At 39.7% G+C, this 27,932-nt stretch overlaps 1 protein-coding gene across 2 annotated transcripts in view; it reads right to left on the bottom strand.

The window, feature by feature from the left end:
* LOC306854089 (cell adhesion molecule DSCAM-like) overlaps positions 1-27,932 on the bottom strand; it is a gene marked incomplete at its 3' end in the record, with an annotated part of 148,811 nt that overhangs the window by 39,773 nt on the left and 81,106 nt on the right. For both annotated transcript variants that reach the window (XM_079391900.1, XM_079391901.1), the window contains exons 4-8: positions 17,479-17,625; positions 13,887-14,165; positions 11,191-11,466; positions 9,204-9,500; positions 2,261-2,533 (exon numbers count right to left, since the gene is read on the bottom strand). In XM_079391900.1, the coding sequence (XP_079248026.1) occupies positions 2,261-2,533; positions 9,204-9,500; positions 11,191-11,466; positions 13,887-14,165; positions 17,479-17,625 (1,272 nt within the window). The remainder of the gene's footprint in view (positions 1-2,260; positions 2,534-9,203; positions 9,501-11,190; positions 11,467-13,886; positions 14,166-17,478; positions 17,626-27,932) is intronic.

The following is a 27,932-nucleotide window of genomic DNA, read 5'->3' as shown; positions in this document are numbered from 1 at the left end:
TTAACTTTAATAATATAAATGTCTGTATTGTTCTAATTGGTGCGCTAACTGTGCTTTGAGGTAAATCTTGTCATGTTGAAATTACCGTAACTATGAGATCCTGTAAAAACCATTAGCATCATTGTAGAACTTGCACATGCAGTTGATACATGCGCTCATATTGATTACATGGAATATTTGTCATTTTCTTTGTATTATTTGTCATTTTTGTAAAATAATAAAAATAAATATATATGCGTGTGTGTGTGTGTGTGTGCAAATTTTGACCAATCAAATGCTCTCTAGGATGAGACTGACATTACATGAACATGCATCCACTCCCTAAATACGGAAATCAGGATTTGATGAAAGCTCTGATGTCTCTATAGTGATAAGTTAGGGAATGATATTAAATTCTATCACTTTTAAATTTAAAAACAGTAGGATATAAATAGACTATTTAATGTTTTCAAAGAAAAATCTAATTAATTTTTAACATTCATTCATAATTAATTTAGGTTGATTCATTGTAATTTTAAATAATTATATTTATATTTTACATTATATTTTTTAATTTTCTTTGTGTGCATTTCCATGTAAAATTGGATACATTTCCATAATATAGTAGATGTTGCTATGTAGTTGATAAGGTCTTCTTAAAGGTTATTATTGCACTAATATACAGTGCCTTGCGAAAGTATTCACACCCCTTCATTTTTTTCACGTTTTATGCTACTGCCTTATGTTAAACTGCTTTAAATTACTTTTTTTCCACATCAATCTACACTCCATACACTATAATGTTAAAGCAAAAAAAAAAAGTTTTTTAACATCTTTGCAAATTTATTAAAAATAAAAAACTTAAATGATTCCATTGCATAAGTATTCATACCCTTATCTGGGACAGTTGAAATTTAGCTCAGGAGTGTTCATATTGCTTGTAGGTGTTACTAGACTTTGAGTGAAGGTAACCTGTGGCAAATTCAATCGAATGGGTATGGTTTGGAAAGGCACGCACGTCTTAATAAAAGGTCCAACTGCTGATAATGCATATCAGAGCAAAAAACAATCCCTGGGGTCAAAAAACTGTAGAGGGTTCAAAAGAACTCAGAAACAGGTTTGCATCAAGACACACATCTGGGGAAGAGTTCAGAAAAAAATTCTGCTTCATTGAAGGATCACAGAAGCATGTCGTCTCTGTTGCCCTTAATGGAAGAAGTTTGAAACAACCAGGATTCTTCTTAGAACTGGCCTCCTGGCCAAACTGAGCAATTGATGGAGAAGGACTTTGGTTAGAGTGGTGACGAAGAACCTGATGGTCACTCTAGTTGAGCTCCATGATCATATGTGGAGATAGGAGAAATCTACAGAAGGACAAACATCACTGCAACACTCCACTGATCTGGGCTTTATGGAGGTGTGGCCAAACTCAATCCTCTCCTCAGTGAAGACAAAGGAAAACAGACTTGGAATTTACAAAAAAGCACCTAAAGGACCCTCAGACTCTGAGAAACAAGATTCTCTGGTCTGATGAACCTCAATTCTAAGCATCACATTTGAAGGGAACCAGCTCTGCTCATCACCTGCAGAGTACCATCCCAAAAGTAAAGTGTGCTGATAGCAGCCTCATGCTGTGCGGCTGTTTTTCAGCGGCAGGGACTGAGAGACTCATCAGAATAGAAGAAAAGCTCAATGAAAACCCAGTCCAGAGCATTCAGAACCTCAGACTAGGCAGAAGGTTTACCTTCCAACAGGACAATGACCCTAAGCACACATCAAGAGTGGCTTATACACAACGCTGTGGATGTCTGTGAATGTCTTTGAGCCTGGACTTGAACTCAATCAAATATTTCTGGAGAAACCTGAAAATGTGCGTCTGCCCCCATCCAACCTGACAGAGCTTGAGAGGTGAAGAGGTGAGGAGACAAATGGCAGATAATTGTCAAATGTTGATGAGCAAAGCTTGTCGCATCAAACAAAAAAGACTTGAGGCTGTAAAGGTACTTCAGCTAAATATTTAGTTAAGGGTATGAATACTTATGCAATGTACTTATTTGAGTTTTTTTATTTTTAATAAATGATTTGAGTTATATTTTATGTATAGCACAGATGTTGTGGGACAAGTGTGCCAAGTTGTTAGTACTTAGGGTTAGGGGTTTGTGAACTGTGAATCATAAGATTGAGCAATAGTGATGCTAACCCTAAAAAACACCATTGAATATGATCCAATATTAAAATCTAGCATTCTTGTAACATCTGACTTCCATTTAGATAGCAGTACCTTTCACTGTCACATGGACGCTCCTGTGAATTTGTTTCTCTGGATCCACCAACACGTAGCATGTGTACTCCCCCTCGTCCGAGTTTTGCACATTGGACAGCTTCAGTGTGCCGTTGTTCTCAAAGGCACGTTGGCGATGGTTAAACGGGAGCAGGTTGGAATCCTTATACCACTTAATAGAGTAGTACGGGTAACCAATGATGCGACAGTGAATGTACGTGTCCCTTCCAGCGATGGCAGTGACATTTTTCATTGGTCGAATACTGGCAGGACCTGTTGTGAGAAAGAATTATCATTACACAGTGCCTCAGAAAGTCAGCTGAAAGGCTTATGTATTACGTGTCAATAATTTCGTTTTCAACTACTAGCTATATATTCTGAACAAATCCACTGTAAGTAACTAACTAAATAACTAATACTAATTTATCCTAACTTCAAAGCCTTGTGGAGGGATTAATCTCTACCCAAAAAGGAAACTCTACTCAAATACAAAAATGTGCTTAGTTACTCACCCTCATGCTGTCCCAAATGTATATGTTTTTGAAATGAACACAAACAGAGAATTTTAGAAAAATAATCCTTCTCCATAGGTCCATATCAAAAACTACATAAAACAAACATGATGGTGATCCATATACGATCCCAGCTGATAAATCAATGTCTTCTAAAGCAAAACAATAGGTGTGTAAGAGAAATACTAATATTTTAAACCTATATATGCAGTATACACTTATACAAACTTTAAAATACTAATATTTTAAAGTTTATACAAGCACCTTGTGAAACTCGTGTGAGAACTTATGGTCTTCTGTGGTTCTGCATCACTTCTCTTCAAAACATGCTGATGTTACGTAAACTCATATGACAACTGGCCGGAAGCACTGGTTTATACAGTTTAAAAGTTTCAAATATTAGTATTTTCCTCACTCACACCTATCATTTCTCTTCATATGAAATTGATTAATTAACTGAGGTCGTATGGACAATGGTTTTCGAAGCATCAACTTTAAACGAGCAAATCCACTTGCATTATATAGACTCAGTGATGGATTTTACAATTTTTTAAAAATCTCTGTTTGTGTAATTTGAAGAGAGTCGTATGCATCTGGGATGACACGAGGGTGAGTAAACAATTAGAGAATTCTAATTAATGGGAGGAGTATCCCTTTAAGGGCAGGCAGAGTTTAACTTTATGTAATTGAGCAAAACGTAACAACGACCAATGAGAGGAAAGGCAAAATCGAGACAAAATCGAGTACAAACACCTACTTCCAATAAACAACTAAATCGTGTGTTCACACCAAGGAAGTCTATACTTACAAATAGCTGTCATTACCATTCTCATTCATGTATTTACCATTCATTCCCATTCTTTTCCAAATTAGGCAGAGGCTATTTGCATTAAGTGCAAATACCAGTTGATGCCGTTTAAACTAAATTAGATTAGATTAGATTAGATTCAACTTTATTGTCATTGCACATGTAAGGTACAGGGCAACGAAATGCAGTTAGCATCTAACCAGAAGTGCAATAAGCAGAGGTACAGGATATACAGTGTCTACAATAGTTACATATGTACAGAATATACAGATAAGGCAGTAGTACTATGGACATAATTTACAAATTTTTAAATACTATCAGTATGATATACAGATGGGTGATATGAACATACTATACAGATGGATTGTACAGTAAATGTATGTACACTATGAGCAAAAACTATGAATATAATTACAAATGGATATGAATAAGCTATACATTAAGATATATAAACACTAGTGCAATGAACATTGAAAGTGCATAGAAATAAAAATTCCAGTGCATAGTACTCAGTGTGTGGATGTTTTTTTGTTTTTGTTTTTTAACCGATTTTAATGATGGGGAGGGGTGAAGAGTTTGTGGTGGTGTGTGAGGGGGGTATCATTGGGCAGAGTTTAGTAGGGAAACAGCTGTAGGGAAAAAGCTGTTCCTGAGTCTGCTTGTCCTTGATCGGAGGCTCCTGAAGCGCCTCCCAGAGGGCAGTAATTTAAACAGTCTATGGTCAGGGTGAGAGGAGTCCTTAAGAATGCCGCGAGCTCGACGTAAACAGCGTTTTCTCTGGACGTCCTCAATGGCAGGAAGTGGTGTCCCTGTGATGCGTTGGGCGGTTTTCACCACCCTCTGCAGTGCCTTGCGGTCAGCAACTGTGCAGTTCCCATACCAGACTGTGATGCAGTTGGTCAGGATGCTTTCAATTGCACATCGGTAGAAGTTCCGCTGGATGATTGGAGACAGGTGGTTCTTCTTCAGTGTCCTAAGGAAGAAGAGGCGTTGGTGAGCCTTCTTGACTAGGCTGGATGTGTTGGTGGTCCAGGTCAGGTCCTCCGAGATGTGGGTTCCCAGGAACTTGAAGCTGGAGACACGTTCAACAACCATCCCGTTAATGTGGATGGGGTCATGCGTTCCACTTTTCTTCTTCCTGAAGTCCACAATAAGTTCCTTTGTCTTGCTGGTGTTGAGGAGCAGGTTATTGTCAGCGCACCATGCAGCCAGGTGCTGTACCTCCTCCCTGTAGGCAGTCTCATCGTTGTCTCTGATGAGGCCAATCACTGTGGTGTCGTCAGCAAACTTGATGATGGAGTTGGATCCATGCACAGGCCTGCAGTCATGGGTGTAGAGGGAGTAGATGAATGGGCTCAGCACACAGCCCTGTGGTACGCCGGTGTTGAGTGTGATGGTGGTGGAGCAGGTGTGGCCTGACCTAACATGCTGAGGTCTGTTGGTCAGAAAGTCCATAATCCAGCTACAGAGGGAGGTGTTAACGCCCAAGTCTCCAAGTTTAGTGATCAGCTTGGAGGGAATGACGGTGTTGAATGCTGAGCTGAAATCAACAAACAAAATCCGTGCATAAGTGTTGTTATTATCCAGGTGTGTGAGTACCGAGTGCAGTACTGTGCATACTGCATCCTCAGTGCTCCTATTGCTACGGTAGGCAAATTGGTGTGGGTCCAGTGTGGGTGGGAGGCAGTTCTTGAGGTGTGCCAGGACCAGTCGCTCAAAGCACTTCATTACAATGGGTGTGAGTGCTACGGGGCGGTAGTCATTCAGGCACGTCGGGGAGGAGTGTTTCGGCACTGGCACAATGGATGTGGCCTTAAGGCATGTTGGCACAGTTGCTTGGGTGAGGGACAGGTTGAAAATGTCTGTGAAGACCTCTGCGAGCTGCTCTGCACATATCCTGAGCACACGTCCAGGAATGCCGTCAGGGCCAGCGGCCTTGCATGCATTGATCCGGCTCAATGCTGTGCAGACATCTGTGGAGGTGAGTTTGAGGGCCTGATGGTCTCCTGAGAGTGTGATCTTGGTGGCTGTCTCCTTGTTGTTATTCTCAAAGCGAGCATAAAAGTCATTTAGCTCATCAAGGAAGGAGACGTCTGTGACCGTTGGAGTGGAGTTGCATGGCTTGTAGTCACTGATGACCTGGATGCCCTGCCACATGCGCCGGGGGTCAGAGTTGGAAAAATGCTCCTCTACCTTTAGCTTGTAGCAGTGCTTGGCCTTCTTGATGCCCCTCTTCAGGTTAGCCCTGGATATGCTGTAGGCCTGAGCGTCATCTGATCTGAAAGCAGTGTTGCGGGCTTTCAGCAGGAGCCGCACTTCCTTGTTCATCCATGGCTTCTGATTAGGGTACGTTGTGATCTGTTTCTCTGTTGTAACACTGTCAATGGAGGTATTGATGTAATCCAGTACAGAGGTGGTATAGATGTCAATGTCCGTGTGAGAGCCACTGGCAGCCTGGGAAGCAAACATACTCCAGTCCGTTTGTTGAAATTTGTCCTGAAGTACAGACTCTGCTCCCATTGGCCACACTTTGATGGTCTTCACTGATGGCTTCACACTGTTGATGAGGGGTGAATACTTGGGGGTGAGAAACAAAGAAAGGTGATCAGACTGTCCCAGGTGGGGGAGGGGTGTCGCGATGTAAGCTCCTGCGATGTTTGTGTAAACATGATCCAAAGTTTTTTCTCCTCTAGTGTGGCAGGAGACATGCTGATGGAATTTGGGGAGCACTGTCTTTAAGTTGGAGTGATTAAAATCACCCGCAACAATAAATGCAGCTTCCGGGTGTACAGTCTGTTGTTTACTAATGGCCGCATGCAGTTCGTTCATAGCAAGCTTGGCATTAGCATCCGGGGGAATGTAGGCTGCAGTTATGATGGTGGAAGTGAACTCCCGCGGCAGATAGAAAGGTCTACACTTGACCATGAGAAACTCTAGGTTAGGTGAGCAGTGTTTTCCAACAATGTCAGAGTTCGTACACCAAGCTTTGTTCACATAAATGCACAATCCTCCACCTCTGGTCTTGCCGGAGTCATCTGCCGTTCTATCTGCTCGGAGCGTGTAGCGTCCGGTTAGATCAATAGCATTATTGGGTATGTCGCTATGTAGCCATGTTTCAGTGAAAACCATGACATTGCAGTCCAAAAGTTTCTTACTATGGGTGATGCGAAGTCGTATTTCATCCATTTTGTTCACCAATGACCGCACATTAGCGAGGAAAATGCTGGGTAAAGAGAGCCGGTGCGGTGTTAGCTTTAGCTTAGCTCTTAGTCCTCCGCGCTTCCCCCGCCTTTGTTTACGATCTCGGCGCCGCCTGTGAGCACTTCCGCCCGGCCGAGCAGAGTGCGTTGCCTCGGGTGTTCTGGAGATCTCCGGGATGAGTCGATGATTGGTTATAAAACTGTTGGAAAAGTGCAGACCGATATCCAAAAGCTCCTGTCGGGTGTATGATGTTAAGGCAAAGCTGTTCAGTGAGAACAGACCCGAGATGAGCAGGAAAAATACTGCAAAATTGCAAAAACTGGAGAGACGCTGAGCCTCGCGATGTGTTCGCGCCGCCATCTTGGTCGTACAAATAATATGTCACTTGGTTGCATTGGTCACATGAAAAGCTAAATCTTTTGTCATTTTCTAGCCTAACCTAACAATGGTGAGTTAGTGAAAATAGCCTTGACAAAAAAGATCGGTTGTTTGTGTTTTAGACACTCTTTAAAAATGAACTTAAACTTCAGAGTTCAATACACTGCTACTTTAAATGAATGTCAAAGGGGAAAATGCTTTTTGATATACTCTAGTTACAGCATCTGTCAGCTGGGGCTAAATGGCTGATACTAAGCAGCCAAACCTTGACCCCTTGCTCTGCACTGATAGCAATTAAACTGCTGAATATTGCAGTACTGTGAGCCAACAGGGTGCAATAGTCTGGTTCCGGAAGTAAAAGCTACATTTTTAGCAATAACTTATAAACCTTTAAAGACAAACCTACTGTGAGTTGTGGGTATATGTTTTTGCTAAATCTGTTTACAGTATTACAGTTTATTTTTACAATAATCATGTTTGACAATTCAATATGGGGTGAAAAGCTGCCCATGATGCTGTACAGAAAAGTTCACCAATCAAAGAGTCGTGGCGAGCAAATTGAGTAAAAGAGCTTGCAGGGAATCTCTACTCCCAGAGCCAATCCTCCCTATATGCAGAATACGCAAGCTGCGTAGGGCCCCCGAAACACCAGGGGGCCCCCTTGCTCTCAAAGATGTTTTTTTAGTTTCGTCTTTGAATTTGGCCAGCGATTATGAAAACATGAATGACCATTTCTTTTAATGCGGTGCGCTGTCACGCCCTACATACAAATCAGCCAAATCATGTAACGTGAATGTCGTACTCTTGCTCTTATTAAAAGAACAAAAACAAGTTGAAAGCATACCGAGCCGCGGAAGAGATACTGTTTCTAAAGCGTTTTCAGTGAGGGTGATTCGAGATGAGTGAAACACGGACAAATGCGTTTCATCCATTACTTCATCCCAAACAGCCCCCCCCCCCCCCCACACAGTTTTGCATAGGCCGCCAGAAGTCTAGGATCGGCACTGTCTACTCCCATGAAGTACTGCAAATGATGTAATCAACTTGGTCTCACCAAGCTGTAATAATACGTGAATATTTGTAGGCCCCTATGCTTATTTTACAATCCACTTTAAATTTGTTTTTCTAGATAAAATCAAATTTTAAAATAAAATAGTTGTATTTTTCTCCGTTTTTTTCAATTGTTATTTGCAATGCTTCAGTGGATTGTAATTCTTTCCCTCATAAAACCTGTTAAGTACACAGTCTTGTGCCATTGTACACAGTCTTTTTGTCTGATTTTCATATTTTTGATTACATTTTTTTTTGCTTCAAATAAAAGTTTGTAATGTTGTGAATCACCTCGTAGCTGGTTGATTTGGTTCATGGCGTATGATGCTAAGCCAAAGACAATTTAAAAGTCCCTATAGGAAAAGGAATGGAAAAAAAAATATTTGCGAGACCAACATCACCAAAAAGTGGGCGGCCACTACTGCACTCTATACCAGGGGTGTCCAACCCTACTCCTGGAGGGCCACTGTTCAGCAGAGTTTAGCTTCAACCCTAATTAAACACACCTGAACCAACTAATAAAGGTCTTTAGGCTCACTAGAAGCGTCCAGGCAAGTATGTTGGCATGTTTGGAGCTAAACTCTGTAGGACATTGGCCTTCCAGAAGCAGGATTGGACACGCTTGCTCTATATGCATTCCTATTTGCCTGCGATCTCTAACTCCATCAGGATGTGGATCACAAGAGCTCCATTGCCTTCACTCCCACTGGTTGTCTCCACACTCTCATTTGCATGAAGTTAAACTCTGCTCTTTGTTGTGCCATCAATGGTCAAAGTGCCAAATTTAATTGAAAATAAATCACTTCAAGTTGCTTTCTTTCTGCAAGCTGGTGATTGACCTTTTAGGAGGCTGCACTGCAACTACAACCTAAAACAATAAAATTCTCCTCCTAACTCAAATTTTCATATAGAAACCAGACAATCTCCGAACAAACGTGAAATTGTTGTGTGTGGTGTGGTGTGGGTGTTTTTGAGGAGCTGATCTGACAAGCACCTCTTACGTTTATTCGAGCCTGGTAGGAGACCGATCCGGCTGAGTTGTTGCAGGTGCAGCGATAGACGCCCCCATCTGTGACCTGTGTGTGAGACACATTCAGGTAGCTGAGCACGTGGCCTTCTGTTGTAATGATGCGATCCATGCGGTGGTTGCTGTCTTTGATGACGGGGTCGTCGTCCAACGTCCAGGTGACGGTGGGGAGGGGGGTTCCTTTCACGTGACACACCAGTGATATGGGCTCATTCGGGCTCACCACCTTCTCGCTGAAGGCAGAGAGGATCTTTGGCGTTCCGTCTAGAGCAGTGGAAGACAGATTTGACAGCTTTTTTTAGTTTTGCAAATGCTACATACAACACTATGCATTGAGTATAAATAATAGTAGAAGGTTTGAGTTTTATTGGATTTTAGGGCATTTATGAGTAATACTGTGTGTGATAAAACTGACTGAAATTTAAATTCACTGTGGCTTGAGTGGATCTTTTTAAATGATCTACATGGTTAAATAGTTTACCAACACCTGAGTAAATGCTTTTCCTAGTCATTGTTAGTTTGTTATTAGGTCATACGGGTCAAAGGAAAATGCTAACATGACAGATGTGCAATAATGTCCAAAAAATTGTATTCCACACCTGCAAAACCTAAATAAAGTACAGTAAGGTAGAGTAGATGCTAACACTTAATGTAAATGGTGAACTTTTACATTAAGTGTAAGAGTTAAGTGTTATCTAATTAGGTTCGCACAGCACACAATACAGTGAAAGCACATGCAATACTGGAGGCAACATCAGTCACTTTGCTGTGCAAGTACGCAATAATTTGTTGACAATACATGGAAATAAAATTAAGCATGCAAATAGAAAGACCAAACACAGTCCAGTATACATGTGAAATATAAAATGTAACTGTAAAGTCATTGAGAAATGAAAAAAGAAAGAACGAAAGAACCTAGCCAGAGATTTCTTGCAAATCTTTTCAGCCCTGTTTTTCTATAGCATGGCACTTAACAAGATCCAGCTGTGTTTTCAAGCTTACTGCAATTGAAATCTTTACTCTCTGATCATCTTGGATTTTTTTTACATCATTATAGATTATCAATATCCTCTTTATGCAGTTTTGTGGCAATAGGAGACAGTTGCCTCAGCAACCAAGCTGAAGCAACAAATCTTTTCAGCTGCAGGGCTGAGTAGCAGTCCAGCAGAGGGTTATATTAAAACACATACGCTCCACAATTTCCATTCCGGAGCCCAATGTTTGTGCAACATTCTACCCACCAAGATGCCTTTATCTGATTGACTTTTGAAATCCACCTAGATGTACCCTTCATTCTCTATGATATCCTACAATCATGTGTGTGTGGTTCGGCGGCTGGTTGGATAAAAATAGCAGTTGAAGTAATGGTAAAAAAGTAAATTCATTTATAAATGTCAACCATTTCATTTGCATAACTGAGATTTGGGGGAGGGGTGTTGTCGGACCCATTTGCATTAAGTGTAAATTCAAGCTAAATTCATTTTTTATTTTTATATAACGGAATTGTTAACCCAAAAGTAAAAATGAAAAAAATAAAAAAAGTGTTAGAATAATATGAAGGTAACAGCATTTTCATTTTTGGGTGAACTGTTCCTTTAATTGTAATAACAAATTTAATATGTAGTATAAAAGATAATATATTTAATAGATGCTAACACTAAAAAAGATATGCTCCCCAAAATCCATTTTCTGTCCCGTGTTGTTTGACATGATGTTATATTAAATTAAATTAAATTCAATTTTGAAAGAAATTGCTATTAAGTTTTACAAATAATTACAAATAAATGGCAAGTAACGTTGAATTAAACATTACATTTTGAAGTAGAAAGACTGAAATAGCATTTTCTTGCAAAACATTTTACTTTACTAAAAGTACACTGTAAATGATGATTTTTTTAAATTTAATACGAACAAATAACACAATTTATTTTATTTCCTTCCAAGTTGGACTCACCTTCCAAGACTACCTGAACTAAGTCTTGGGTGGACATCTTGCCATTTCGAGCAAAGCACTGATACGCTCCTCCATCGCTCTTGGCCATTCCCTCCATCACCAGGTTCTCGTTGTTGATGCCCGTTATACGTACATTTATACCCTGATAGATCTTCTCACCATTCCTGTACCAGGTGATTTCATACTCGTCAGAGCCAGTCACACTACAGAACAGCGACACTTGGCTACCCACGCTGCCTCTCACCTTCCGTGGACTCACCACTGCTTTCAGAGGCTCTGGGGGAGATGGAAACACACATACATAGACAACAATACACTATCAGTTACAATAATTATGTCTAAATTCAATGAAATTGACTATATCATCATTTATCCTCTACAATTTGTTGACAAACACCATGGTAGTCATTTTATTTTTGTTTTAAGCAATGGAGATACTTTACAGGTGAAATTGAGTTTATTTCATAATTGGTTATTTTCCTGTTTATTATTGTGCAGCTGCTTTGAAACAATCTGTATTATGTAAAGTGCTATATAAATAAATGTGACTTGTCTGAGATATTAATGATCCAAACTTTGGATCAGGGTTATAATCATTAACTAAAGACTAAGACATTTTTGTAAAAAAATTAAATAAAATTAAAAATTAATATTAACTGACAATATATACAGTGTTGTGAAAAAGTGTTGGCCCCCTTCCTGATTTTTTATTTTATTGCATGTTTGTCACACTTTAATGTTTCAGATCATCAAACAAATTTAAATATTAATCAAAGATAACACAAGTAAACGGGGCCTGATTACTGCCACACCTGTTCGCAATCAAGAAATCACTTAAATAGGACCTGCCTGACAAAGTGAAGTAGACCAAAAGATCCTCAAAAGCTACACATCATGCTGAGAGCCAAAGAAATTCAGGAACAAATGAGAAAGAAAGTAATTGAGATCTATCAGTCTGGAAAAGGCCATTTCTAAAGCTTTGGGACTCCAGCGAACCACAGTGAGAGCCATTATCCACAAATGGCGAAAACATGGAACAGTGGTGAACCTTCCCAGGAGTGGCCGGCCGACCAAAATTACCCCAAGAGCGCAGCGACGACTCATCCAAGAGGTCACAAAAGACCTCACAACAACATCTAAAGAATTGCAGGCCTCACTTGCCTCAGTTAAGGTCAGTGTTCATGACCATAAGAAAGAGACTGGGCAAAAATGGCCTGCATGGCAGAGTTCCAAGACGAAAACTGCTGCTGAGCAAAAAGAACATAAAGGCTCGTCTCAGTTTTGCCAGAAAACATCTTGTTGATCCTCAAGACTTTTGGGAAAATACTGTGGAATATGTGGACTGACGAGACAAAAGTTGAACTTTCTGGAAGGTGTGTTCCATTACATCTGGCGTAAAAGTAACACAGCGTTTCAGAAAAAGAACATCATACCAACAGTAAAATATGGTGGTGGTAGTGTGATGGTCTGGGGCTGTTTTGCTGTTTCAGGACCTGGAAGACTTGCTGTGATAAATGGAACCATGAATTCAGCTGTCTACCAAAAAATCCTGAAGGACAATGTCCGGCCATCTGTTCGTGACCTCAAGCTGAAGCGAACTTGGGTTCTGCAGCAGGACAATGATCCAAAACACACCAGCAAATCCACCTCTGAATGGCTGAAGAAAAACAAAAGGAAGACTTTGGAGTGACCTAGTCAAAGTCCTGACCTGAATCCTATTGAGATGCTGTGGTATGACCTTAAAAAGGCGGTTCATGCTCGAAAACCCTCCAATGGGGCTGAATTACAACAATTCTGCCAAGATGAGTGGGCCAAAATTCCTCCACAGCGCTGTAACAGACTCATTGCAAGTTATTGCAAACGCTTGATTGCAGCTGTTGCTGCTAAGGGTGGCCCAACCAGTTATTAGGTTTAGGGGGTAAGCACTTTTTCACACAGGCCCATGTGGGTTTGGATTTGGTTTTCCCTTCATAATAAAAAAACTTCATTCAAAAACTGCATGTTGTGTTTACTTGTGTTATCTTTGATTAATATTTAAATTTGTTTGATCTGAAACATTAAAGTGTGAAAAACATGCAAAAAAATAAAAATAAATCAGGAAGGGGGAAAATCTGGAATCTCAGGGTGCAAAAAAATCTAAATACTGAGAAAATCGCCTTTAAATTCATCCAAATGAAGTTCTTAGCAATGCATATTACTAATCAAAAATTAAGTTTTGATATATTTATGGTAAGAAATTTACAAAATATCTTCATGGAACATGATCTTTACTTAATATTCTAATGATTTTTGGCATAAAAGAAAAATTTATAATTTTGACCCATACAATGTATTTTTGGCTATTGCTACAAATATACTTAAGACTGGTTTTGTGGTCCAGGGTCATATATATATATATATATATATATATATATAATGACAAAAGCTCAACAAAACTGCAAAAACAAATTTTTTTACAGAAAATACTAAATACTAAACACAACAACACACAAACAAATTTGAATTGCTTATAGGTATCATTTACATGAATTGTTTTGGTTTGCAAAACAATAGTGAAAAGATCTGCCAATATTTAATCTGTCAAAGGGGACTTGTCATGAAAAGTTTAAATACAAACCTCTGAACAAGCTAGATTGTTCAGAGGTTGTAATAGTGTGAATGCTACAATGGTTAAATACTGTCACAAGATATCTTACGTTTAACCACCAGCCGTCCGACCACTTTGGCATTCCCGAAGCTGTTCCACACCTCACACACATAACTGCCTGCATCACTGGGTCGTGTGGCCTCGATGAGAAGGCCCGATACACTCTGGTGGTACCGGCTGTCTGATTCTAAGGGGCTGTTGTCCCTCAGCCAGCGATACCTGGGCGTGGGGTGACCGGACGCTTTACATGGGAGCTCCACCCGATGACCCACCATAACCTCCCTCCGTTCAAACCCATCCAGAATCACTGGAGCAGAGTCCACAGGTTCTAAAAGAGAGTGGGAAAACATACATTTTCTTTATCATCATTCGAATATGGTGATTTGGTGCTCAATTAATGTGAACAATTATTAAAATGGGGGGCTCTTATTATCATCAGTGTTAAAAACTGTTGTGTGGCCACTTCGATGACCATGTAACACTGAAGACATGCTTCAGAAAATTCAGCTTTGCCATCAGAGGGATAAATTACATTTTAAAATATATTAAAAAAGAAAACAGACATTTAAAATTTTAAAAATATTTCACTACTTGTACTGTATCTTTGATTAAATAAGGGATCAGATACAGTGCATGGCCATGGAAGTAAACTACAACACTATACTTCCATATACAGATAAATAAGAGACCACAGTAAATGTAATTTTCACTCCAACAGCAAAAGAAAATATCCATCGTGCTTGTCCTTAAGGAATTGTGCCCAATCTGTCTTCCCATGACATAATTTTCCACTGACTCCAGAGTAATTAGTCTCATCATTTACAGCTCAGGTGATTGGCTCAAAACAACCTGGCTGCAGATCTGACCATGAGCTGTAGTCTCACGTAGCCAGACCTTCAGACTGACGGCTGAAGGTATGGAATCAGTGTTGCCAGACTGGACGATTTCCAGCCCAAAAGCTCACAAAAATCCGCCCAAAAATTGCCCAAACCTTTAACTGTAATAAAATAATGTGATAGAATGTAAATCAAGGTTGATAAGAGCCATTTGTAACTCCTTATAATGAAATAATAACGACAAAATAATATAAATATAATGCTAGATAAATTTCCCATGAATCAAATCGGGGGAAAAAAAATGCAAACCGACAATCAAGAAATTAACCGATACCCTCGAAAAACACATGCATCATTTTCAATGTCAACAGTCAGAATTTAAATGCAAAAAGGTGCCCAATAAAAGTGATCAGAATAAGCAACGTAATTCTAGGTATTTCACACTCGTTCATGCACATACCATGACAGTCAAAACTGTGTCATTCTGTATGATAATCCGACAATAAAAAAATTGATCAACAACAATAATGCTCTTACTTTCGTGTCGCTCTATAATTTCACACATAACTCTTTCGTGAAGTTCATATTGAACATAATATAGAATTTTGCACAGTCAAAGTCCAGCATCTTTAAAGGATATACCAATCTGGATCGTTTAAAAAATAAACGACAGGATCGTATAGATATAAATAGATTTTGATTAAATAATTTAACTGCTCTGATTTCGGAGTTGCAGTGATAGCTTTCATGTCATCTCAGGTGTAATTAATCATAATTCAATTGTAATTCATCATAATTCAATTGTAGTTTTGAGAGTTAAAACACTCTCCACTCTTTACCATCGAACTTATATATATAGGCATTATGGTCACTTACAGTTATACATTCAAAATCAGATCCGTTATCGCGCTAAAAACCCATCGCTCATGAATCATCACATCTGTCTGCTGATCCCTAGTGTTTGGCTAAAAGCGCGGTCACGACGTCAACATAAGCACCAGTCATCTTTGCTGTGTGTGTTTAGTAATGTTTTGATGACTGATTAACCAATTGGCCTATATAATTTATGTGTTTTGAAAACTGCCAAACTGACCAAAAACCAGACCAAATTTTGTCCACCTGCCCAAGCCAATATTTAACCGCACAATCATATTAAAAACCCGCCCAATCTGGCAACACTGTCTGGAAACCAAGGCAGCTTTCATTGGCCAAGTCCCACCCATGAGGCCGTATGACCGACACGTCACACAACCAATCACAGTTAGTTTCGTTCAGCGTCACGTTTCGGGGCGTGAAAATGTCGCCACAATATGTGTAAAACTCTCAAATATAATCTATGCCTCGAATTTTAAAATTTTCACATACTTTTGAAAAACCAGTGTTTAGTTGATCCTGATAAGCGCTCGTCGTCACCGTTGTAAACACAACGGCTTTCTTCTTTCGTAAGGAGGTTTGGCATCACGGCATCTTTGTTTCCAGGTGGAACGTTAAAAAACGCGACACACACATCTCCTGGAATTCCTGTATAATTCAACCAATCCAATGACGACTTTGAAACTCCTGAAGTGTTTCCACTTTTGTGTGCCATATGCATCAGACGTTCAGCCAGCGGTCCGTGGGGCTAAGAATACATGAGCTGCCATGAGCAAAGATCAAATTGTGAATTTCAAATTGTATACCTCCTGGTCCTACCCAAGCAAATGGGAAGCCAGGCATTACAGGCTACAAACTTGGTTTGCTTGTGAGGTCACATACACACCTTTAACCGGTTTCTTTAACTGGTTAAAGGTCATAAACAGTTTAAGCAAAAAAAAAAAACAAAAAAAAACAATTGGCACACTTGGGTTTTTGTAAACCCTTATTACAGATTTGTATTAAAAACAAGTTTTAATAGTTATCGCGTATTGTCGTGAATGTAAACTTAGCCAAATCCAATCTCATGAGAATTTGCACACAGCAAAAAATTATCTCCTTACACCTGTCACCACCATTTGGACTTTTAGTTTGTTTTCTCTCCTCATGTGTTCTGTGACCTAGTTTTTCCTGATTATGGCCGTTTCTCAATACCAAGTTCGCAGAGTCTGGACTTCCGTCCTTTCGAGTTTGGACTTGCCAAGTTCGACTCAGAAGAACGAACTCTCGAGGACGGGAGGACGAACTGAATTCTGGGTTATGGCCCGTATCAAGTCCGCACAAGTCACCTCTCGATGCATCCTCGGTAAAAGGGGCGGATCAAGAACACATCCGGGGATTTGAACTGGACTTGGCTAGATGTGAACTTTGAATTGGAACAGTACTTGGGCAGCGACTGATGACGTTTCACAAGTCCACAAGAACACAAGTACAGACAAGTACGCATATTGAGAAACGGCCTATGTCATTTTGTTCAGGTGTGTCTTGTCATTAGTCCCTCTTTTGCCCATGTATTTAAGTTCCTGTCTGTTCACTTCTAGTTTGTCGGGTCTTATCTATTGTATATGTGTGTCATCAGCCTTCCCTTGTGTTGGATTACCTTGTGTGGATTTATTAAAGATTGTTACCCTTCATCTTCGTGCGTGTTCATTCAACACCGATACGTGACAACAATTCAAATGATACTGTAGAACAGTCTCTTGTACCTTATTGCTTAATTGCTTTGTTGTTGTTTTGTTTTACTTTTTTATATTAAATTTAAATTTGAAATGCAAAATGTGTAAATCATTGTCATATGAATTTTTAACCAAATCACGCAGCGTTGGCATTTATCTGTAGATATTTGAGGGAAGGTTTATGTGAAGCCATGACAGCAACACAAAGGCCCCTCACCTGATAAAAGCAGTCGGGCACTGTTGCTCTGTCTGGTCTCCCCTGTGTATCGGTGCCGCGTGGTACAGCGATAAATATTCACCGCATCCTCTGACTGCACATCCTGAATATACAAGGCCCCCATGGATGTAATAAGATATCTTGGTCCTGAAAAAAAAAGAACAAAATATTGTGGTTAGAATCTCTAACCCCAATTAAAGGCATAGAACATGCTGTACTATGTTATTTGACTTCATATTCCATCAAAAACAAATGTATGTAAAACATTTATTGCTTTCATAAGATAAGAGAATCCACACGTGATGTCTCTTTGAAGCCAGCGCTGGCACACCTGAGGGAGCGGAGTATTGAACTATTGGACGTGACTGTTTTGCAACTGAGCCAATCGCTCAGTCAGTCGCCCAGAGCATGAAACAGAAAAAGCTTTCAACAACTGCAACCATTCTTACAGTTCACACATACGCAGCCGGAGAAACGTTACAATTATGATTGTTAGTTCTTGAAATCTTATTAATTTATTTTCAGAATTATATTACACTAAAATGACTGCATAAATGGACACAAATTACTGTGATGTTGATGCGTACGAGATGAGAAATGGATCTTGTGGCGCACAGGGGTTGAAAAGAGAGAGGGAGACAGACAGAAAAGGAGAAATAGAGAGTCTGCAGCTATAGCAAGCATTGACCTAGTTAGAAATGAGAGTCCAGGATTTGATACCCTAGAGGGGGTTATAGCTCCTAGTTTACATGCAGTCGTCTGAGACCTGCTACCAGCAGTGCAAATGGAAAACTGGGAAAACGCATCTGTGCACTGTTGTTTTGAAAAGGTTAAAATTAGAAAGGGGGAAAAGGGGGGATTCAAGTATAATTCTTAGATTAGCTAAATTGTGTTGTGGAATTTGAGGATCCCATAATTTCACAGCTATTTCATGGTGTGTTTTGTAAATGGGCCCTTTTTCAGGAAGCAATGATTATGATTACATATGTGAGAGCTTACACACTTGCAAATTCAAGAGAAACATTTTGAACTCACTTAGAATAGAATAGAATAGAATAGAATAGAATAGAATAGAATAGAATAGAATAGAATATATATTGTGACTTGTGACACGTCCAGGTCTGGTAGAATTTCAAAGACCACACATTTACACAAGCACACGTTTTTTGACACCACCACACACTGTTTGGATGTATTAAATATCAAGCTAATGTGTACAAATACACACAATGTCTATGAAAACCCTCTCTTTTCAAAAGAAACTGAAATGCACCACATATAAACTTTGGCCCAAGTTCCTCTTTCATGATTTGCGTGCTTGACATTAATTGCATCATATAAAGCACAGCATGTTTCAGATGATAAAAAGATGACTTAAAGTCCAAAAACAAAAACAAGGTTTTATGGTTATTTTGCCCATATAGCCACAGTACTGGTATGTGTGTGTAAGATACTTTATTTAATATGATTATTTTTCTCTTTGCATTTCAGAAATGTAATGCATTTTGTCGACAATTATTAGGCATTTACTTAAAGTAAATATGGAATCTGCATCCACATTATTCATATATTTTATTTATTTCGTTTGTTACAATATGTTTAATTAATACAAACTTTAAGGATTACACATCATAATCAGCAAAGAAAATGTATTTTCAAAGGACTATAAAATGAAGAATTTATAAGAGGCACACAATTTGCCAAATTATATAAATTCAGGATCATCTCAATTGACCAACTTGAACAACATGTTTAACTCCAATGTTGTCTGCCGACGCTCCACGTGGGTGACAGAAGGCTGGACAACATGTTCCCAGCTAATCAATGTTAAATCCAGGATCCAGACTGCCTGTTCCTCAGGGGATGATGAGAGCACTAATCAAGGATGATTAAGGTCAGAGTTCCTGGTTAACCTGGACTTGGATTTCTCAACCCTCTCACCACACCCTCCTGCCACACGGCTGACGCATGACCATACTGAGACATGGAGTTTGAATACAAGTGCCAGGACATCATTTAAGGACTAAATGGGTAAATCTCACAAAATTGATCAAGAACATGTCCATCTTTCATTTAGCAAAATCAACAGCCTGAAATAAATTATATTTAGCATCAAGAAAATGTTGAAATAAACACTGTTTATGCAGTTTTATTTGCATATTTATCTTCCGATTTATATCATCCATCCTTTGTCTTTCATTCTTTCTTCTCTTTACTCTTTTTCCAGCGCCCTTCTCCAATTGTTAGCATGAATAATTCATTTGCAGTGCAGTCCCAGTAGAGCACCAAGACACAACACGATAACCTTTTCCACTTCACAACCATCTCCAAAATTTGTTGAAAATGACATTGAAAAATACCCAAGATGTTCTGGGTGTATAAATGAACTAAAAGCTCACGAAGTTGAAAAGACTGAAATTTGGTCCCTCAGTTTCAACCCTCACATCTCTCAGCGATGCATCTGTTTCATGACTCTGCTGTTTGGGTTGCGTTTATGGTCTTGTGTCATTCAAGCAAACAGACAGCCTCTCATATTTCCTCCATAAATTATTGAATTTTGTTGCAAACCATGCAAAAAAAAATGACCGGCAGCCACAGAAATGATTCATCTATATTTCAAAAGGATAAATACATTGTGCATGATGTGCCGTATGAAATAATCATGCATCTGGTGTGAGGCTGATACTGCATGATTTACTGTGGATGCTGGGTTAGTCAACATGAAAATAAATTTGCTTTCTTAATTCAGGTTGAATTTAATTTAATGCAAAAGTGTCTCCTTGATATTTCTGCTGCAATATATCAGAATATTTTCACAAAATATGACCATTAATTAAATACTCATAGCAGTGCGGATCTGGACCGGTGCAAGTCATTGCCAGAAGACCTTGTGCTCCCACAATGCAACTGTTCCAACTCAGCAGGGTGCCTGGGTTGAGAAAGCAGTGTACGTGTCTTTCAAAGACTGATAATATGAATTCAGAGGCCTGTCGTCTCTGGACTAACAACAGGAGATTTCTGTTGCATGCATTCAATTCCAGTGGATTACTACACACTTCTGTGGGCTAGTACTTCAAAAGCGCACACAGGATGAATTTCAGACAAATTGAAATGCCTAATGAGCCACTAAAAGCACTAAGTTTAAACATACAGGCAATAATTGATTATAATTTATCCTAAATAATTGAGATATCCCAAAATACTGATCATAAAATAGTACACGGTATAGACAGTGGCATATACTTATTTATAGCAATTCGATTAAAAAAAACTGTATTCGGTAGCGCAGCTCTCATGATAGTTTCATTGATATTATTAGCGGAAGTGTGCAAGCTGAAGAGGAGAGCAAGAGCAATCATGACCCAATTACAGCACTTGCTCAACTAGAGCAATTAACACATTTATATCAAATGAGTTCAATTAGTGAACCAGGTCCTCTTGAATACGTTAAGAGACAAGAGGATATTCTGCTGTGCTAAGCGTTGGCATTTAGCACAAGATAGCATATGCTAAAAGAAAACCTATCTGCTATACCCCACAAATAACCAGTGCTGACTCAAGATTCTTGCATTTATGCAATATTCATAAAATGTTTTGAGACAACATATTTCTTTAATTAAATTAACCGAGGCCAATCGAAGCTGAATTCTTTAAAAAAAACAAGCATTACAATGTATTTTTTTTGTAATCTGTTTCTGACATTATCTATCTTTTTAAAATTATTTATTGCAGGACTGTTTTGTTATTTATGAGTTTGTAAAGATGTGAAAATGCTGTTTTTAAATTGTAAGTCATGATATAATTTAGGTGAAGAAATTATAAAAACTGGTAGGTTATGATGACTTTAATGTATGGCAAAGAACAGTAGATCTGTATAAATCATTTGTATTCCAGAAAATTTTCAGATTTGTCTAAAAATGCTTGTGATTTCAGCTGGCACAACATTTTTGAAGAGTTTGAGAATAGTGACATGTCAGCAGGTAGCGTACATGAGGACTAATCAGACCTTCCGTAAGACTTGATATCAGATGCACAGGCCCCACATTTTAATAGGGTCTGTTCTCAGCGATTACACTCATACAATTCGATCAGTACCAGATAAGTATCAGCATCTGAGACCAATCTGTGGAGAGGAAATTAACACTGATGTAATAAGTTCCATTCATCATTATTAGAGAGACACACTGACAGCTAATGTCTTCGTAACCCCCATAAAAGCTCACAAGCACACATCAAAACAAGTCGCTACAAGAGCATATGTGGCTCTTTGTCCTACCCCAACATCATATGCAGCAACAACCAGTTTCCCGATCTGGGGTGTGTTTCCCAAAAATATAATTAGCTAGCTATATTACCGAGTGTCTATTTACACTAAGTGCAAATAGCCCGCCTTGTTGGCAGAAGCTATTTACACTAACTCCGCCCACCAACGTGTGATTGGGCAAGTCAACACTACAAAAGACGATTATCTTACAACAGCTCCAGTGGCGTAGATGACAAAGTGCATCCCGTAGTCTCTTAGAAGCAATCGATCCAGGTTCTAATCCGCCCTAAAATTCTCCCTTTTAAAATCTCATATCACATTAGAAAGGCATTTATTTTCAATAAAAGTGAAGGAAATAATCAAAAAGTTGAAAACAAAGTATTGGTTAGGGTAAGGGAAGGTGTAGGGATGGTTTTATTGTCCCAATAAGGTGGCATACATTTAATAATTTGAATTAAAATTTTAATTTACACTCAATACGTTATAATACTGTTTTACAATGTTCTACAATACTAAGGTGCAGATAATTGCCACTATTTACAATAAGTAGTATAAATAGCATAACATGCTATTTTAACATTGTGTAAATAGAATCCATTGTTATTAGCACTTAGTGTAAATAGCCTCTATCGCTATTTACACTTAGTGCAAATAGCCGTTGCTGCTATATTAACAAGTTCTGTTCTTAACAACATAGTGCAAGGAATCAGCGTTTTCTGATATTATACATTAGTTGCAAACTTGCATCAAACTGTGATGCATGTAAAGCACATGCCGAATACATATTGGATTGTTAACATGATGTAAAAAATGAATGAATTTCTGTTGCTTGTGTAAATAATCTATATTAATCTGACATTATTTGTGATCTTGAATCTGTTAACGTCAGGACACAGGCTAGGAGACACAAGGGTTAGGACAACAAGTGACTTTATTCAAGAGATCGGGTGAGAGAATCCAGGGGCTAAGTGAGATTCGGGGAGTGGAGAGCAGGGAGGCAGGCTAGCCGGTGCCGGGGAAGGAATGGCGGGCACGATGAGGATTCCAGGAAGCGGTGGAGTACAGGAGCGGTGGAGATCAGGTGCGGTTTAAACACGGAGGAATCTCTGGGTAGAAGAGCAAAAGGTTAGTAGAGAGAGTCTGGTTTGGTTCCGATAGTGAACGGTAGACCGGACGATCAGTGAGTGCGTGGAATGTGGTTTTGTAGGTGGCTTGAATGGAGTTTGGCAGGTGCAGGTGATTAGAACACAGGTGATTGAGCTCGTGGGTAAGTGGTAGCTGATGACTGTGGTGACTGAGACTCACTGACATTACCCCCCCTCCAGGGGCGGCTCCTGATGCCCTTATACAACGACGGGGATGGCCACAGCCTCCGGGTGCAGGACGACTTCGGTCCAGGGGAAGAGCGGTGGCTGGAAACCGAGTATGCACTGGAACGGTCTGGTGGTAAGTCTGGTGGTGGACTGACGGAGGGAATTCTGGGCATACTCGGCCCAGGGGAGGTAACGGCTCCAGCTGTGCTGATCTGATGAGCATATGACCGAAGGTACCGCCCGAGCTCCTGGATCTTCCACTCAGTCTGGCCGTTGGTCTGGGGGTGGTACCCGGAGGACAGGCTGACAGTTACCACCAGCAGATGGAAAAAGGCTTTTCAGACCCGCGAGATGAACTGGGGACCCTGGTCTGACACAATGTCCTCTGGAAGGCCGTAGTTTCGGAACACATGGTGGAAGAGACTCTCCGCTGTCTTGAGTGCCGTGGGTAGACCCTTGAGGGGAATTAGTTTGCAGGCTTTGGAGAAGCGGTCCACCACCACGAGCATGCATGTGTATCCTGCAGGAGCGAGAGGGTTCGCCGGCTGCCTGGGTGTCCAGAGCCCGGTACTTCATGAACTGAGCCCAGAAGGGTTGAACGCTGGGAAGGTGGGACAAAGGTCTTCCCTTCTGGGCCTCCCTGCGGAGCGGGTTCGGTGAGGGTGGCGTCACGGATATGCTCATTGAGAGCCCAACACAGTGACACTGGCTAAACCAGTGGCTTGATTTTTAGGGTGGAACTGAATGGCAGATGTGGGAGTGTTTTGGACACCTGTTTGAAAACAGTCATTATTTTTGCACTTTCCTTTTTTTCTGTCAGGACCACTGTTGTCAAAGATGATTGACGATTAGCATACAGTTTGGATTGGCGGTATGGTTCTGTTCTGATCAAGAACTCCCTGCACATCCATGCAGCCTAGCATGAATGAGAGCAGGGAGAGCAGCGATAACCCCCAGGGTAAACAGAACAGAACCAACAAATGTATTGCAGATATTGTTAAAGTTCAGTAATTTTATGTACACATTTTAGAATTAGTCTGATTCAAAGGAGAATCAGAAGGCTGGATTCTGACTGACAGAGGAGGAGTTGGGGATGGAGGAGCGTAATTAACTATTGAGCAATGCAAAAACTGCTGATAATACTGAAAGACCTTATGGATGCTTAGATAAGTGTCGTATTCCTATAAGTAGATGGGGATCAGCTGAGAGTCAGCTGATGCGAGTTTGACTAACATGAACTGCCAGAACTAACGCTTACACTTGATGTTTGCTGCAAATAGTTTGCTGCAAATAGTAAAAAATTACACACTTCACATTTAAAGAAAAGGCATCATAGCAGGAACAAGCAGAGGCGAACTGAGGGTATGAGTTTGTGTATGTCGAGAGAAAGTGTAAGCAAATGACACACATGGCTTCATTATACTGGAGCTTGTTAAACACTACCTGCAGCCTGAGGGCATGTCCATCTCCCCGGCCAGCTGCTGTTTGTCTGACAAGAGCTCAGCTATTTCCAGATCTGCTGTAAACGCGCTACCTGACTGATGCGATCATTTGCCCAAGCGCTTTATCTCCCTCTTATAAGTGAGTGACGTGACGTGACATACGGCCAAGTATGGTGACCCATACTCGGAATTTGTGCTCTGCATTTAACCCATTCAAATTGCACACACACAGCAGTGAACACACATACACACACTATGAACACAGTGGGCAGCCATTTATGCAGCGGCACCCAAGAGCAAGGCACCCGACCAAGTTGGGGGTTCGGTGCGTATTGAGGGTGGAGAGAGCGCTGTACATTCACTCCCCCCACCTACAATCCCTGCCGGCCCAAGACTCGAACCCACAACCTTTGGATTACGAGTCCGACTCTCTAACCATTAGGCCACGACTTCCCGTAACCTTACACTCTAAAAAATAAAGGTGTTTCAAAAGGTTCAAGTGATGCCATAGAATAATTATTTTTGGTTCCACAGAGAACTATTCAGTCAAAGGTTCTTTAAAGAACCATCTCTTCCGTATCTTTTTATAATCTGAAGAACCTTCTTTCACCACAAAGAACCTTTTGTGAAACAGAAAGGTTCTTCAGATGTTAAAGCTTCTTTATGGAACCATCTAGATAAAAATGTTTATCTATGGCATCATGAAGCACCTTTATTTTTAAGAGTGTACCACTTGGACCCGTTTCCTTCAATGTGATCACTAACTAAAACACCAAGGTTTGTGGGTAGGGTGGCCAGCTACATAGGAGGTGTGCATCATCTGGAAAGTTTTCTGTCCTGTTTTAAACAATATATACAAACAAAAAAAATAATTTATTCATATACAAAAAAAGACAAAAAGCTTTCTGAATGACTCATCAATTTGAAAAAATATATATAGTCATCCTACAGTGTAGTCATGATTGCACATGTATATTTCTAAGATTCAACATCTATTCAGTGTGTCTGCCATACAGCATGAAAACATTCTGTGTTGAACAACTTTCAGCAGTTGCTCACAATGTTTAGGATTCTGGACATTATTCCACTCTTTTTAGTAGATGTTTTGACAGAAGGATTGCTCTGAAAATACAACATGATACATTCCAGTTGATATGTTATACCACTGAGTCTCTGCATTGTAACATCAAATTCAGATCTTTTGCCAGTTGCATTTTCTGAATATTATATTGTCCTAGTCATTAAACATTAAGATTTTCCACGTGAAACCTATTCCATATGTACATGCTAATCACTTGAGCAAATTATGCTATATGCTATATTCAACTTCTGTAACAGCAGCACAGAAGGTGGGTTGACACTTAACAAATGACAATAACTCTTTCTACGTACAGGAATTCCTTTTGCAATAGTTAGCAAAACGTTGATTAGATTCAAGTAGTTACTCAAACTTCCCCAGGTCTTACTAATGAGCTCATAGAACGCACTTTATCAGTAGATTAGTTTGACAAGACACAGGGTCAGCTCTATTACAAAAGCCAGGAAAAGCCTGTAAAAATTGACTTAATTTTTAATTGAAGAGGTTAGAGGGCATTTTTGAGACAATCAGTCTATTTCTGCAGTCTTACTCTATTGCAGCCTTCAGCTAAACAGTTGCTCCTTTACAAACATTTCCTTTTCCCTCCTTTCCAGATGATTAGTCCTCCTCTTCTTCTCAACATGTGATAATTAGTGTGGGCAAAAATATCTTTGATGGAGCCTCAGAATTTCATAAGAGCACATGCAGTCTGGAGCAACGGTAAATGAGAGAAAGGTTAAAAAAACAACAGATTACTGTGTCATGGCATATAGTCGTGGAGTGATATTAAACTCTGTGATGTGTGACATTAACCAAAGGTCACTTCCAGAATCATACAACAGCTGGAGGAATGCATTTCTCTCTGGGGCTTAACATGTTAGGTCTGTTCCAAAATCAAGTTAGCTGCCTCGCAATACACTGCCTACGTCGGAAGTTAGTTTTGAAGTCAGCATCCTTATTGTAATGGAATCTGAAAGAGATTGATCTAAATTTTCTCATGAACACACAAATAGTGCTTCTAACTTGAAGCTCACAAGTCACCTACTAGCAATAGAATTGAGGTTAGCATGCTACTAAGCTAACAAAACAATACTCAAAAAATCCAGATTGAAATAGTGTTTTAATTTTACTTTGCAGTATGGAATAAAATATATTGAATATTAACCCTCTACATTTTAAGTAAATCACTCGTATATTGCCAGTGCAATCATGGTTTCTCATTAAGATTCAATTAAAGTAAATAGTGTGAATTAGGCCTACATTGCTAATGTCATAGAATAGCATAGTTTAATAGCGGGGCACACTGCGCAACTGGAATTTAAAACTGTTTAGTGTCTCCTGCTAGTTAGCGAAGCATTAAAAACTAAAAACTCTAAAACTGATAAATAACAGATTGGAGATTAAAATAGCACATTTGTCCCATTTTAAATTAACACTAAAAACTGAGATGAAAAATCTACTTAAAGCGGCCATCGGGTGCAAAATTCACTTTACAAGTTGTTTGAACATAAATGTGTGTTGGAAGTGTGTGTACACATCCATCCTATAATGATACAAATCCACCCAGTGTTTTTTTTTTTAATTCCCTATTTTAAAATCTCAAATCAAATCTTTCTCAAATCAGGCTGTTCTGAGATTCCAGTCAGAATGACGTAGTTCTGTACAAACCGCTCCCACGAGAGTTGATTGACAAGACCGTCTTACCTTAGACCCGCCCTGAGTGAGCTGAGAGCTGTCTGCCTCCGGTGCAGAGGAAGACAAGATGTCTCCGATTAAGCGATTGAACTGTTTAGTTGTTGGATGTAATAATGAATATAGCAGTCGACATTTATTCCTGACATCCGAGCCACTGAAGATGCAGAGGATTAACGTTACTTTCATTTTGAAGGGAATACGCTGATCCCCGATCTACATAAATGTGTCTATGTTCACACGAATCATTCGTGATCCAGCTTTATCTACAGAAGAAGTGAGTATAAGGGTTTTTATGAATCTTTGCAAATCGCCTTTCCTAATAATGTGCTAGTTAGGCAATTTCGCGGCTGAGGTTTAGTATGCTCCATAGAGTATATATAAACACTATCAACTGTTTCTATGGGCCGTGAGATGTAAGCCATCTGCCATTTTTGGAACGGTCTGTGAATCTTTGAGCGCATTGACTGTGTGTGTCTACAACAGCAAGTTATACGCTTGTATATCTTTGAATATTCATTGATTATAATGGTGAATGCGAGATGGCTGCCGCGTCAACGTATCTGGAGGCAATCTACACATAACTATGGTCTGCTCGTCACTCCATGGAAGAGAGGGGCGGGGTCAGCAGAGCTCATTAGCATTTAAAACAACATGGACTAGAA

This window comes from Barbus barbus, assembly GCF_936440315.1.
Source record: "Barbus barbus genome assembly, chromosome: 34".
NCBI lineage: Eukaryota > Metazoa > Chordata > Actinopteri > Cypriniformes > Cyprinidae > Barbus > Barbus barbus.
This window is presented reverse-complemented; position numbering and strand designations above follow the sequence as displayed.